Source organism: Mustela nivalis (genome assembly GCF_964662115.1).
Source record: "Mustela nivalis genome assembly, chromosome: 19".
Classification (NCBI taxonomy): Eukaryota; Metazoa; Chordata; class Mammalia; order Carnivora; family Mustelidae; genus Mustela; species Mustela nivalis.
The window spans coordinates 9778788-9793615 of NC_139038.1; the positions used below are offsets into that span (position 1 = coordinate 9778788).

Here is a 14828-nt window from a genome sequence, read left to right on the forward strand (position 1 = left end):
ATTTCTGTAAGTTGCAGTACTGTGTAACTGTCAGAATAAGTAGCTTAATAGAGCCAAAGCAAGGTGCAGAGCTGTGTGTATAGTGTCCTCTGGTACTTGTGCTTCCAGATTTCTTTGATTTTTTTTTAATGTGCATAGAGTAATTTTGATAGATTTTGTTAGAAACTGGGAAATAAGGTTTGAGGTTGAGGTAGAAGGGAAGCCTTTTACTTTGTACTCTGCTTGTTGGAATTTATGACATGTGCTGCCGGTGGTACCTTTCCTGATTTCAGAAAGTTTGTAAGTATAGCTAGCTGTTAAGTAAAATAAGATTCCCCTGTCCTGGCTGTCCCTGCTTCTGTCCCATAGGTACCTGTTGTTGACATTCATACTAGGTATGTGACCACAGATAATACACAGAATTTTTGGTGTGTGTTACCCAACGGGATCAGCACATACATGCTCTTTTGTCTCTTTTTTTAATCATATATTGCATAGCATTTTGTGTCAGATCTATAGTTTTTGTTTTGTTATTTTAATTAGAGTATAATGTAGAAAAACAAATAGCTAAAGTGTGTGTCTCCATTTAACTACCACCCAGGTCAAGTAATAAATAATTTTTTTTTTTTTTTAAACTGAGTACTTTTTTTTTTTTTTTTTTTTTTAAAGATTTTATTTATTTATTTGTCAGAGAGAGAGTGAATGAGAGCGAGCACAGGCAGACAGAGTGGAAGGAAGAGTCAGAGGGAGAAGCAGGCTCCCTGCAGAGCAAGGAGCCCGATGTGGGACTCGATCCCAGGATGCTGGGATCATGACCTGAGCCGAAGGCAGCCGCTTAACCAACTGAGCCACCCAGGCGTCCCAAGTAATAAATAATTTTTAACACCCAGAAGTCCCCCCATACCTATTCCTTCTTGAGTAGTAGCACTGATTTTTTTTTAATATTATTATTTATTTTATTTATTTATTTTTTAAGATTTTATTTATCTGACAGAGAGATCACAAGTAGGTAGAAAGGGGGAAGCAGGCTCCCCGCTGAGCAGAGAGCCCGATGTGGGGGCTCAATCCCAGGACCCTGAGATCACAATCTGAGCTAAAAGCAGAGGCTTAACCCACTGGGGCATGCAGGTGCCCCAGTAGTAGCACTATTTTAAAAATATTTAAGAATATTTTTAAACTTTACATCAATGGCGACCAGGATACACTTTCTTTTGTGTTTGGCTTCTCTCACTCAGCTGTTTTCCTTGTGAGACTCATCCAGGTTGTTGCATGTAGCAATAAGGCTTTCATTTTCTTTGTAGGAATATACCATAATTAAGTTTTTCCTCCTGCTGTTGGACATTGGGTTTCCAGTTTTGAGGTATAATGCGTAATGTTGCTCTGGATGTTCTTATATTAAGTTCTTTGGTGCGTATATGTGAAGTATGTGTGATGCCCAGTTGTAGTAGATGTTGTTGAGACATTTTTTAAAGTTACATTTCAGGGGCACCCGGGTGGCTCAGTTGGTTAAGTGTCTGCCTTTAGCTCAGGTCACAATCCTGGAGTCTCCTAAATAAATAAAAATAAAATAAAATAAAGTTACATTTCAGGTGATTGTCTTCCCAGTGCAGTGTGAGATTTTGTTCGTGTGGTTACACACCCTCACTAACCCTTGACGTTGCCAGTCGCTCTGATTACCCCCGTCAGTGGGCATGCAGTTTTCCCTGTGGTGGTTACGTGTGATTATAATTGCTGATTGCGAATGAGCTGGAGGTAGGAGCTGTTCATTAGCCGTTTATATTTCCTTTTTCATGAAGTGCCTATTCAGGTTTCTTGGCCCTTTTCTATTGTTTGTCTTTTTGTCACTGATTTATAGAAATTCTTTATATATTCTAGATACAAGCTCTCTGTAAGTAGTATGTGTTACAACAAATCATTCTCTTATTCTGTGTCTCACCACTTCAATTTCTTTTCTTTACGCCTATGGCTAATGTTTCGTGTGCACTGTTTAGGAACTCTTTGTCTACCTAAAGTCATGATGATGATATGCTACCTTTTAGAAGCTTTATTCTTTGTTGTTGATTTTTGTATATGGTGGGAAGTGGCCATCAAAATTAGCGTTTTTCCGGGGCGCCTGGGTGGCTCAGTGGGTTAAAGCCTCTGCCTTCGGCTCAGGTCATGGTCTCAGGGTCCTGGGATCGAGCCCTGCATCAGGCTCTCTGCTCAGCGGGGAGCCTGCTTCCTCCTCTCTCTCTCTCTGCCTGCCTCTCTGACTACTTCTGATCTTTCAAATAAATAAATAAAAATCATTAAAAAAACAAATTAGCGTTTTTCCGTTGAAATGTCCACTTGACTTAGCAACATTTATTGAAATATTGGATCATCCTTTTCCTGTTGCTGTGTGGTACTGCCTTAGTTATAATTTAAGTATATATATGTGGATCCATTTCTAGATTTTGTTGTGTTCCATTGGTCTGTTTTTCTGCCCTATATCTTTTTTTTCTGAGCTGTCCCACACAGTCTTTTAGTTTTGATGTGTAGTAGGATAAGTTATCCAACTTTGTTTCATTCCTCTTCAGAATTGTCTTGGCTCTTGACCCTTTGCATTTCTCTGTAAGTTTAGAATCAACTCATTGATTTCTGCTAAAAGAAAGAACGGCCACTTGCTGAGATATTAAGATTGCCTTTAATCTACAAGTTATTTTGAAGAGAAATGACATTTTTACAAATGTCATTGAATCTTCCAATCCATGAACATTGTATATCTTTCACTTATTTACATCATCTTTAACTGCTCTGTGTAATGGTTTTACATATTAAACATTTCCCTAGATATATCTTTTGATGCTATTATAAGTGGTTTATTAAAATCTTTTGCTGATATATTCAAATACTACTGATTATCATATTCAGAAAATTTGCTAAATTCTGTAACATTCATCTGTATATATATATTTTTAAGATTTTATTTATTTATTTGACAGATCACAAGTAGGCAGAGAGGCAGGCAGAGGGGGCGGGGAAGCAGGCTCCTTGGTGAGCAGAGAGCCCGATGTGGGACTTGATCCCAGGACCCTGAGATCATGACCTGAGCCAAAGGCAGAGGCTTAAACCCACTGAGCCACCCAGGTGCCCCTCATCTGTATATATGTATTTTTAAAATTTTATTTATTTGAGAGAGAGAGAGTGTGTGCATGAAAGAGGTGAGAGTCAAGGGAGAAGCAGACTCCCCATGGAGCAGGCAGCCCGATGCAGGACTCCATCCCAGGACTCCGGGATCATGACCTGAGGCGAAGGGAGTGGCTCAACCAACTGAGCCACCCAGGCACTCATATATTCTTTAGGCTATTTGTATGTACGTCATGTTGTCTACAATGACAGCTCTTTTCTCTCACTGTTCTCATATTGTTTTATGCCTTAATGTATTTGGTTAAGATCTGAAATATGATGTTGAATAGAAGTGATCACAAACATCTTTGTTTTCCTTGATCTCAGAGGGAGTGCTCTCCACATATCCTGTTATATATACTGTTTGATACAGGAGTCTTACGATTGGTTTTGTTGTTGTTGTTGTTGTTTTAAGATTTAGAGAGAGTACATGGGCTGGGGGTGGAGGGAGGGAAAGAAAGTCTCAAGCAGACTCCAAGCTGAGCATGGAGCCCAACATGGGGCTCGATCCCTTGACCCTGAGATCACAAGCTGCGCCAAAACCAAGAGTCAGCCACTTAACTGTACCATCAAGTGCCCTGATGTAGATTTTGGGTAGATAGTCTTTATTGGATTAAGGAAATTCCTTTTTCAAGGTTGTGTCATCAGATAACCAATTTTAGGGAGTCACTCTATTACATGTTTTTCTATATATTTAATTTCTGGCCTTCTACATACTATTTCCTTCTTTTTTTAATTTTTTTTTTTTTTTTTTAAGTAGGCTCCATGACCAGCATGGAACTGTGGGGCTTGAACTCATGACACAGAGATTGAGACCTGAACTTGAAATCAGGAGTCGGGTGCTTAACCAACTGAGCTACCCAAGCAGTTTTTTTTTCTTTTCTTTTCTTTTTTTTTTTTTTTTAAGATTTTTATTTATTTATTTGACAGAGATCACATGTAGGCATAGAGGCTGGCAGAGAGAGAGGAGGAAGCAGGCTCCTGGCTGAGCAGAGAGCCCGATGCAGGGCTCCATCCCAGGACCCTGGGATCATGACCTGAGCCGAAGGCAGAGGCTTTAACCCACTGAGCCACCCAGGCGCCCCTTTTTTCTTTTTTTGATTTTATTTATTTATTTGTCAGATAGAAAGAGAGCGTAAGGAGGGAGAGCAGCAGGTAGAGGAGGAAGCCGACTCCCTGCTGAGCAAGGAGCCAGATATAAGACTTGATCCTGGGAGGGTCGGATCCTGAGCTGAGCTGAAGGCAGATGCTTAACCGACTGAGCCACCCAGGCATCCCTCTTTCTGATTTTTTTATCCAGATTCTTAGGTCACTGGGTCTTTTCAGCCTTTTCCCTTTTCTAACACACAAACACATACCTATATCTTAAAGGTTATACATTTCTCATAAGCCTTCTCGACATCCCATTCTTGAAATAGAAGTATTTTTCAATTTCATTCAGATCAAATACTTTCTGGTTTCCATTTCCAGTTGTTTTTTGATTTCTGTACTTAGAAGTACAGTGCTTAATTTCAAAACAGTTAATTGTTTTGTTATCTTTCTGTTACTGGTTTTTTAGTTAAATTCCACTAGTTCACAGGACGTGCTTCTATCAATCCTTGAAATACATTTGCTCTATGGCCCAGCGTATGTTCGCTTTTGGTATGTGTTTCAACTTCACTTGAGAAAAAAATTTTCATTAAGTGCTCACCTAATGGTTAATATGCCTTATATTCCTTGGGGTATGTCATGTGGCTTAAGGTCTTTTGACTGTTTTGAGGTCATTTTCTCTTCAGATGTTGCCCTATTTTCTCCCCTCTCTCAGTGTTCCAGTACACGTTAAACCTTTTCCTTTTGTCCTGTGTCTGTCTTTGTTTCCCATCGTTTTGTACCCGCCCCCCATTTCTTCCGTTGTCTAGTCTACCAATTTCCTTTAGCTCTGTGCTATTTCAGCCTACCCATTGCATTCTTAAATCATTACTGTTATCCTTCTTAGAGTTAACCGTTTGTCTGCCAGGATTCTCCATATTGTTATTTAAATTATTATAATAACAGTTCTTCTAAAGTCTTATTCAGTAATTCCGATATTTGAATCTTCTGTGTCTTCTGATGTCTGCTTTCTTCTTCTGGGTTATTGGTTAAATGTTACTTTCTTATATATTTGATTTTTGTTGCTGCTGTGTATTCCTCTGTCAGACATTGGGGGGAAAAATGCGGTAATGACTTGAAGCTCTGAATGATGGTATCTTTCTCCAGAGAGGTTTAGCTTTTTTATCTCGCCTCTGGCAATAGCTAGGATAGGAGCTGAGGACTTCTGTGTGGGAGGACTTGACCTGATTCTGAGTTGGCGGTCAGTTCTGGTGAGGGCTGGTTCATTTCTGATTTCCCTCTGTCCCTGTTCGGAGCCTTGAGGATCCCAACCAGAAGCTTTAGATCATGGTAAGGCCCCTGTACTTTGGAAAGCCCTGAATTCGTTGTCTTTGCAACCACGTGAGACTGCCAGAAGCTTCTCTCAGCCTCTCAACTGCAGCTTCTCCTTTTGGAATTGGCAGTCACCAGGAGAGGAAAAGGGGACCTAAACGTGGGGGCTCAGCCCTTGGCTCCTCTCCCCTTGTCTCCATGATGTCCCCCTGGCCTGGTAGCTCTTCCCTGGCACTGCCCCGCTTTCACACGTGTAGGCCGCATCTTCTCCAGTGTTTGCTGCTTGTCCCCAGCGGGAATGTTGCTCTAGAAGGACATGGCTGTTCCTGAAAGAGGGTCAGGGTTTGTGATAAGCGCCCTCACTGATGGTGGAGCCTGTGACCTCCCGTAGGAATTGCAGCCCCGCTACTAACTGCTGTTCCGTGTTCTCAGGAGTTTCCAGTTCCCTGTTCGCGTGTGGTATTTGCATATGTGATAAGTTCCCGGAAGTAGGTTTTGGGAGAGGAGATGACGTTATATGAAAGTTCATGTTAAAGCTTCTCTTTGAAACAAACGTGTTGGCGTGTAGTGATTATCTCCAGTAACCAGCAAAGGCGACAGCCCTTACATTCGGCGCAGGTGGTAGCAGAGATCTTTGACTCGGAGTGTTCTTGCGGAGGAACCCTAGGAAATAGCCGGGTCTGCGGCGGCCCGTGCTAGGAGCTCTGGCTTCGAAATTGTAAAATCAGAGCACATGTTGGACGGGAACCAGTTACAGCGGAAGTGAGCTGGCCTCTGACCTCTGTGTGCGCGGCGCTGGCCTCTCTGTGTGCTAATGAGACTCGTCATTTTCCAAAGTCGGAATAGTTCCTTTCACCTCCAGCACGTCAGACCCCAGCTCGGCGCTCTGTGTCCCCCGTTGCTCCTTCACATGTTCTCTGTATCAGCCAGACGAGGACATTTGTCATCTCTGATTCCTTCCTGGAGCCTTCCCTTCCTCATTCTTTTCCTGCTGTGGGGTGATGGGTCTGTCCCATCGCAAGCCCGTGCGGCTTGTCTTTCTTCGGGTGCTGTTTGGGGAGTCGTGAAAGGCTCCTCGACGTCCCCTTCCTCCTCTACCGATTCTTCCAACCAGCGTGCCATCGTCTCTCCCCCGGGCTCCTGTGTAGACACCTCTGCTCCCTTTCAGTTGATCGCGGTCAGCTTGTGAACTCTCCTGTCCCTTCTCCACGTTGCCATTTCCTGGTGACGGAGCGCGCTTGCTCGTCTTCCATCGTCAAGTGTAAAGTATGGAACCTCTCTGAAGTGGTTCTTGGCTAATTAAAAAGTGAATCACAGTGCGGAATTAAGTTGACTGCTAGGTACATCGATTAACTCTTTTTTTTTTTTTATGACTTGTTCTATCTCTTGCTTACTTTTCACTTGGTAATGTTCCTTATACTTCCGTGGACTTGCAGGACTCCCGTGTTTACAGGTAAAGATGGTGACTTAACTGAAATCATTTGCTTTTCATTTTATGGTTTCTGTTTGGTTCGGGGATATTTTATTTCCTGCCCGCATAGGTTTTTCTGTATATGGGAATGTTAGTGTGGTTGAAAGTTGAGACGGTACAAAGGGTATACAGTAGAGTGTCCTTGCTTCCTGCCAGTCCTTTTACAGAGAGAGGTTTTTGTTTTTGTTTAGATTTATTTTAGAGTGCACGTGCAAGGGGGTGGGGGGGAGACTCCCAGGCAGACGCCCCACAGAGCACGGGGTTCCATCTCACAACCTGAAATCATGAGAGCCAAAACTGAGAGCTGGACACTCCGCCAGCTGAGCCAGCCAGCGGCCCCTCACATGATGTAACTGTTGTGGACTTAAGAAATCACCAGAAGCTCCTCAGTGAGAAAAATGTCTACAGTGATAGCTCCGTGCTGCTGTGATTAGGCTAAAGACAGAGAGCTTCGTGCGGGTGCTTTCTGTCGGTTACTTTGCCGCGAGGCCGCTTTGCAGGAGGGGAGGGAGGGTGGGAACAGACCGTCATTGTTATCGGGACTGCCTGGTAGAAGAGACGGGGGGTCTGAACCATTGTCATGTAACGGGAAACATCACAGGTGCTGCAAAAGTCATACATGTCTTGGTAGCACATTTTTAAAAAAAAAATAAAGTTGGAGTAAAACTGAAAATTTAACCGAAGTAGGACTAGATTACTGGCTTATCTTCATTGTGATAGAGTTTTGGGCGGAGGTTTGGAAAAGTTTCTTAGTTTTATCATTTCTGAGATACTATAAACTTCTATGCGTCGTGGCGCTAAACCATGACGGAATGGCACGTTCCAGTTTCTAGTGTGTGCGGAAAGCGTGCTCCCCGCTTACGTGCTGACTGCCAAGCTTTCCCGTACCTGTTCACATTATTCCCCCCGTAGTTATTACTGGCAGCTCGCTTTCCTTCACAAATGTTTTTTGGGCTTTTTTTCCAGGATTTTATTTTTGAGTAATCTCTGTACGCCGCATGGGGCTTGACCCCACAACCCCGAGGTTAAGGGTCGCACTGTCCGCCACCTGAGCCGGTCACGCTCCCTGTAAAGAAATGTGTAGGTCGCTGAAAAGGAGACTTGATAGGCAGAGTTACACTGTCCGTAGGCTCAGTCGTGTCACTGTGTACCTTTCAGCTTTGGAAGAGAAGTGGGCGCAGCTCCTCCCCCTTATCTAGCCCCGCCTCGTCCCGCTCCCAGACACCAGAGAGGCCGGCCAAGAAAGTAAGGTAAGGAGTCCTGACTCGCGGAACCAAGGGACACGGGCTTGGCTCTTAGGCTTCCTGCGGCTGTGAGTTGGAGAATCACATTGCCATCTAGAAGGACAGTGAGAAGTACCTGCCTGAGCGGCTCTCGTCTCTACGGTTTTTCGTGCTGACCCTAGAGGCTCAGGCTCTTCCTCATCCCACAGTCCGAGCAGCCCGGCTGTGCAGGGAGGCCACAGCCAGCACAGGGAGCAGAGTGAGTTACGTCAGGGGCAGGGGAGGCCACGTTCTAGATTGCAGCTGACCCTCTAGGCACCAGAAGTCAATTAGAACGCTGCTCTTGGGGTCAGATATGTGACATCTCTCAGGGCTTGGCAGTTTTAAGTCAGGTTTTAAAGGTTGCTGCGTTGTGCCTCCTGTAAGAGGTTTCTCCGTGGCATCCATGAACTGGCTCCCTTTGGCTTGTAGGAATTTTCTTTTGATTTCTTAAATTTTTTGTCTTGTCATACTGCAATCTTAAATTATGATGGTCTGGACTTTGGCTGGTTGGTAGTTAGGAGGGTGTAAGAAGTTGCCCAGTATTCTGTGGGGAGGAGTTTTTTGGTTTTTTTTTTTTTTTTTTTTTTTTTTTAAGATTTTACTTTTATTTATTTTGAGAGAGTGAGAGAGAGATCACAAGCAGGGGTTTGGGGAGAGGGAAAAGCAGGCTCCCTGCTGAGCAGAGGGCCCTACGCAGGGCTCCATCTCAGGACCCTGGGACCATGACCTGAGCCAAAGGCAGATGCTTAGCCCACTGAGCCGGCCACGTGCCCCGAGTCAGGAGGTGTTTCTGAGCACACCTGTGCCTCTTCCGTCCGCAGAGAAGATGAGCTTTCTCGTCGCTCCGGTTCTTCGACGCCGCTGGCAGCAGACACGGAGGCCCAGGGAGAGAGAGGTAGGTTGAGAAGCGTGCGGGAGTGGCTCGCGGGGGGAGCGTCTGAAGGGTGTGCAGCCCGCCGCCTGTCCGGAAGCACACGATGAGCACCGCTGCGTGTAGGGCCTGGTAGGCACAGAGCGGAAAGAGCCTGTCTTGTAGTCTGTGGCCCGGGCAGGTCTCCACCGCAGTCCGGCGTGACTGGGGGCTGGCGGTCAGCAGAGGTGCAGCAAACTGCAGGCGGCCGAGGTGGTGCCCATCCAGTAGTAAGCGCTTGTCTGCCTGTGTTGGGGGCCCTCCTGTCTAAAATAATGTTGGAACAGTACCCAAGACCCCAACCATGGAAGATAGAACCTTTCAGAGGGACCCAGAGAAGTTGCGGTGTGTAGAACCGGTGGGTAGACAAACCCAGCCATTGCTGGAAGAGAAAAGGAAGAATACACGCCCTCGTTTGTTGCTTCAGCTGCAGATACGACCACGTGGAAAGCACAGAACTCGTGGAGCTCCCCGCCCACACCTGGCAGCTCAGGGCAGCGCAAGCGGAAGGTTCAGCTGCTGCCCTCGCGGCGAGGGGCCCGGCTGACGCTGGTAGGGCTCTGCTTGTCCGTCCACACCTGCCCTCCCCAGCACCGCGATCGCGAGCTCTAGGAAGCCGGATGCAGGCTTCCTCCAGCTTCTCTGACAGGCCCCTCGTCTTTGTCTCTGGCAGCCCCCTCCTCCCCAGCTTGGCTACTCCATCACCGCCGAGGACCTCGAACTGGAAAAGAGAGCTTCGCTGCGGTGGTTTAACAAGGCCTTGGCGGAAGGGACCGGTAAGGAAGAGCGACCAGCTCCACGCTCCGGAGGGTTTTATTTGGGTCCTTCTCATCGGAGAAATCCTTTTGGGTCCTCAGTAGAATCAGGAGAACCGTGAGCACCGGCACTGGAGAGGGATTTCCAGATAAGCAGATGCTGAGGCCCCGAACACCCCAGGCTCCGTGGTGTACCCCTGGGAGAAAATTGCCAAACGCGGTCTTCCTTCCTTTAGATGCTGCCTCAAACTGTGTCACCGAGAAGCCCCCTACCACTCAGCCTTCTCTGACGCTTACCCTGCCCGCTGCTGGGACTGCTGCTGGGACCACCGCCGCCGCGGCCGCCGCCCCGGCCGCCGCCCCCACCCCCGCCCCAAGCACCAACCCGCTGCTGGAGAGCTTGAAGAAGATGCAGAGTTCCGCCAGCCTGCCGCCTTCCCCAGGTGAGTGGGCGAGCCCCCCCTGCCGCACAGGACACGGCTCAGTTTCCCTCGAAGCAGCAGTCGCGCGCCCGCCAGCCCCTGGAAACCTGGGGGAGCTGGAGCCCGTGGGGCTCACCGGTCCCGAGCTGGTGCACGCCCAAGAGCTTCTGAAGTCTGATGGGCGAGCTCGCAGGAAGGGGCTGCCGCGCTTCAGGCTGGGGTCGGCAGCCTCGTCGTGGCTGTCACGGGGCCCACGTGGCTCATGCTTTGAAATTCTTCGCTTCCTGAGCTGCTCTGAGCCTTGCGGTCATCTTGGGTAACACGCGGGTAACAGCTTGCGAGGCGCGAGGCTCTCTGAAATGGAAACGGGCTCACACGGGTAGGGGCCTTTCCGACCACAGGCACGAGAGGACACAGTCCTTTTCCCTCGAGGTGTCCGGGCGTTGGTCACGGCACCGCATGTGCGCACACTCCTCTGGGCGCACTTGGGCACGCAGCGGGCTGTGCCAGGCCTCGGCCTCTCCCTGAGAGGGTCCACAGCTACGTGCTCCACGTCCCGCCTGCGGTGGGCAAATGCGCTAAACCGTTCTCGGGCGAGTAAGGGATTTCACTGGACATGAGTCTAGGTGTTTGGATTTTCCATAGAGTCCACACATCGATTGTCCATTGAAGCCAAATATTTTCCCAGTACCTTATGATCTGTGAAGGGTGGAAATAGTGAACGGCACCTTAGTTTTAGGGTGCGGGGACTTGAAGGGTTTTTGGTATGGAGGGAGCCCCTGACTCGGCAGCCCCCACCCAGCCCCCGGCCCTGGGCACGGAAGCCCCGAGGGCCGGCCCGTCGCGGTATTCAGGATGCGCGTTCTTTCTTTTTCCCAGAGTCCACGGCAGCGGCCCCTTCGCCTCCGAAGACACCCAGCCTTCTGGCCCCTCTTGGCTCTCCACAGTCAGGGCCTCCAGGCACCTCCTCAGACGCCAAATCTGCAGCCGCTTTCTTGGGGCTGACGCCTGCTGCGTCCCAAATACCAGCCACTGACACCGCCGTGTCCTCTCCGGCTCCTCAGGCGGAGATGTCTGCCACGTCCCCAGCCCCGGCTGCCCCGTCCCCCACCCCTAAGCCGAGTCTTCTGCTGGGAATGCTGGGCGCCGCACCTGCTGACCCCGCCGTGTCGACAGCCCCCAGCGCGTCCTCAGCATCCCCCATGTTCAAGCCCATCTTTGGAGTCCCGCCAAAAAGCGAGAACGAGGACCCCTTGCTGTCCAGCCCCTCCAAGGTCGCCACCACGGCACCTTCCGGCTCTGCCCTCGCTGCACCTGCCAGCAGCCCTCAGCCCACGTTCAAGCCTATCTTTGGCAGCATGGGGTCCCCTGCATCTGCGCCCTTGTCCGCTCCTTTCTCCTTCAGTCAGACCGCTGCCCCGGCCACTGCCGGGAATGTTCCTCTCTTCGCCGGCCAGGCCGCTGCCACCTCAGCCGCGGCTCCCACGAGCACCGCCAGCACATCGGCCGACTCTGCTTCGAAGCCCGTGTTCAGCTTTGGCGTGAGCAGCGTGACCAGCACCACCACCTCCGCCGCCCCACCTTTCCTCTTTGGGGCCCCCCCCGCCTCCGGGGCCAGCTTTACCCCAGCCACGGGCTCCATCTTCCAGTTCGGCAAGCCACCCGCCGCGCCCGCATCCACGGCCGTCACCACGTTCGGCCAGTCCCTGCCCGGAGCCGTGCAGACCGCTGCCGCCACCAGCAGCAGCAGCAGCGCCGCCTCCTTCAGCGGGTTTGGCGGCGGCCTCACCACGCCCGCGCCCGCCACCAGCAGCCCGCCGGCGCCGACCTTCACCACCGCCACCGCCGCCCCGGCCTTCCACATTCCCTTCGGCTCGAGCACCAAGCCTGCGCTGTCTTCGTACCCGGGGGCCAACCCCCAGCCCGCGTTCGGGGCTGCCGACGGGCAGCAGCAGGGGGCCACCAAGCCGGCCCTCGCCCCCAGCTTCGGCAGCTCTTTCACTTTCGGGAACTCTGCAGCCCCGACTCCGGCCACGACCCCAGCGCCCGGCCCGGCCCAGCCTGCCTTTGGCGGCGTCACGCAGTCCAGTTTCGGCAGCTTGAAGCCTGCCGCCTCCGCCTTTGGCACCCCCGCCAGCACCCAGCCCGCCTTCGGCAGCAGCACACCTATGTTCTCCTTTGGGGCGGCCACCACCTCCGGCTTTGGAGCTACGACCCAGACCACCAGCAGCGGGACCGGTAGCTCCGTGTTCGGCAGCACGACGCTGTCACCCTTCACGTTCGGAGGATCTGCCGGCCCGGCTGGCAGCGGGGGCTTCGGGATCAACGTGGCCACCCCCGGCACCTCCGGAACGTTCAACTTTGGCACAGGACAGAGTGGGACCACCAGCGGCACGACCCCTTTCGGAGGAGGCTCGAGTCAGAGCACGTTGGGCGGACCCAGTCAGAGCACACCCTTTGCCTTCAGTGTGGGCAGCACCCCTGAGAGCAAACCTGTGTTCGGAGGTAAGATCGGGAATGGCGCTGGTCGGCCGCAGCAGGCGCCGTCCTAAGTGCCGGGGTTAGTTTCCTAACTTAGAGAGCTTTCCAGTCTGGCCGGGACGAGGCTGATGGTCAGTGGTTAAATACAGGGTGAGGGAGCAGGAAGCGTCAGGTAGAAGGCAGGACGTCACGAGTGGCTGTGGAGGAGCTTTTTTCAGAGAGTCAAGGAGGGCAGGCTCTTCTGAGATTTAAGCCAGGTCTCCATCTGGGTTGTGCACAAGGGTTGGGAGTGTGGGTGGGTATGTGTGTGTGGGAGAGCACTTTTTGGGCACAGGAGAGGCCGTGCAAAGGCCCCGGGGCAGGAGCAAGCTCTGCTCGTTCAGGAACACAGAAAAGCAAAGTGTGACTTGAGGATCTGAAAATGGAAATGATCCAAAATGCTGTGGGGAGGCAGGCGGAGTTGAGGGTCATTCAGGGCCAGAGTTAAATCTGGATTTTAAGTAGGAAGGGAGGTCCTTATAGAATTCCAGAAGAAGAATTAAGGGATTGTATCTGCCCTGCAAAAGGGGACTTACAAGTTCTCGTTCTGGTGGTTTCTATTCTCAAATGTGGGGGAGGGTCCCAGGGACTGGACTGGGGAGCTGTGTGTACAGGGAGGGAGGGCCTCGTGAAGTGCTTGGGAGAGTGGGAAAAAGAACATAATGAGATTCTGGTAGAATTTTCAGGAAGCTCTGAGCACTGGAGAACTGGGTTTATGAATTTGAGGTGAGGCCAGCCCACGCGGCTAGGTTATTCCTCAGCAGCGTTCACACGTGAGCACACGGAGGGCAGGGGAGACCCCGCCTGTGTCCGCTTTAGTAGGTTCCCGCAGCGGGGACACGGGCACGCTGGGGCGGGAGGGCTCCGTGACCTGGGGGCCCTCTGGGAACTTGGAGGGCCCCTGGGGGTTGTCAGGGGTGACGGGGCAGGGGTGGAGGCCGAAGGGAGATGGCAAGGTCAGGAGTGAGGAGGCCCGCCCTGAGGGCTGTCGGGAGGCAGGGGCGGGACTGGACAGTGGCCCTCTGGTGGCAAGGGCAGAGGCAGTCTGGTGTGGTCGGGGAAGGCGAGCGGACCCACGGGTGGGGGGCGGTGTTGGTGGGAAGCTCAGGTTTCTGGAGGGCGGGCGCGCCGGGAGAGGCTGCAGAACTCGGCGGGGTCAGAGGGAAGTAACCTGGTCCGGCCGGAAGGTGGGGGTCTGCCGAGCGGCCCTCCCGTGCTCTGGGGGTCGCGCGAATGCAGAAAGGGCAGCACTGCGGGGCTTTCGCCGGGCTGTAGCAGGTGGGGAGGGCAGCAGTTCCCGCCACTGGGGTGAGCCCGCACGGAGGTCCAGGGCCGAGGTGCCCTGTGGGGACAGCCCCCGGGCTTCAGTACCCAGTGCGGGCACCTCTGTGCGCCAGCCTAGGTGCTAGTTTGCTGCGGTCTCTCTGTTCTAGGCACCTCTACACCCACCTTTGGTCAGAACACCCCTGCCTCCGGGGTGGGCACGTCGGGCAGTGGTCTCTCCTTTGGGGCATCCTCAACACCCACCCAAGGCTTTGTTGGCGTCGGACCTTTCGGTAAGCAGCGGGTCTCCTCCTCGCCGGTGTGACCAGCGAGGGAGGGGTGCTTGATAGGTTCCTGGCTCTGGGGGCCCTTGGGAAAGGTCAGGCCCGAAAGCACAAGAAAGATGGGGCCTGGCTTGAGGGCCAGCACAGCCCAAGAAGGGAGTTGGAGGGAAATGTTCCAGACCACCGGAAAGCCGGTAGAAATGCCTTCCTGCTCGCTTGCGGGTCATCGGGGATTCTGCGTTTTTCCTAGTCCTTCCCCACGCTCCTGTTCCCCCAGCAACTGAACACGGTTTTGGGAGGCCCAGCCTAGTCCCCAGCCTTCTGCTGGCCTAGCCTTCCAGAGATTGGGGTGCCCGGGGACGTGCCCCAGGCAGCAGCTGCCTGATGAAGCCTTGTTGAATCTTTCCAATCT

The 14828-nt window shown here is 51.5% G+C and overlaps 1 protein-coding gene across 2 annotated transcripts in view; it reads left to right on the top strand.

Annotated features, from left to right (window-relative positions):
• The window catches only part of LOC309853960 (nuclear envelope pore membrane protein POM 121-like), a 58057-nt gene that overhangs the window by 41108 nt on the left and 2121 nt on the right, over window positions 1–14828 (top strand). For both annotated transcript variants that reach the window (XM_082712553.1, XM_082712552.1), the window contains 7 exons: window positions 8156–8247; window positions 9084–9157; window positions 9600–9724; window positions 9846–9948; window positions 10164–10370; window positions 11229–12854; window positions 14303–14425. In XM_082712553.1, the coding sequence (XP_082568679.1) occupies window positions 8156–8247; window positions 9084–9157; window positions 9600–9724; window positions 9846–9948; window positions 10164–10370; window positions 11229–12854; window positions 14303–14425 (2350 nt within the window). The remainder of the gene's footprint in view (window positions 1–8155; window positions 8248–9083; window positions 9158–9599; window positions 9725–9845; window positions 9949–10163; window positions 10371–11228; window positions 12855–14302; window positions 14426–14828) is intronic.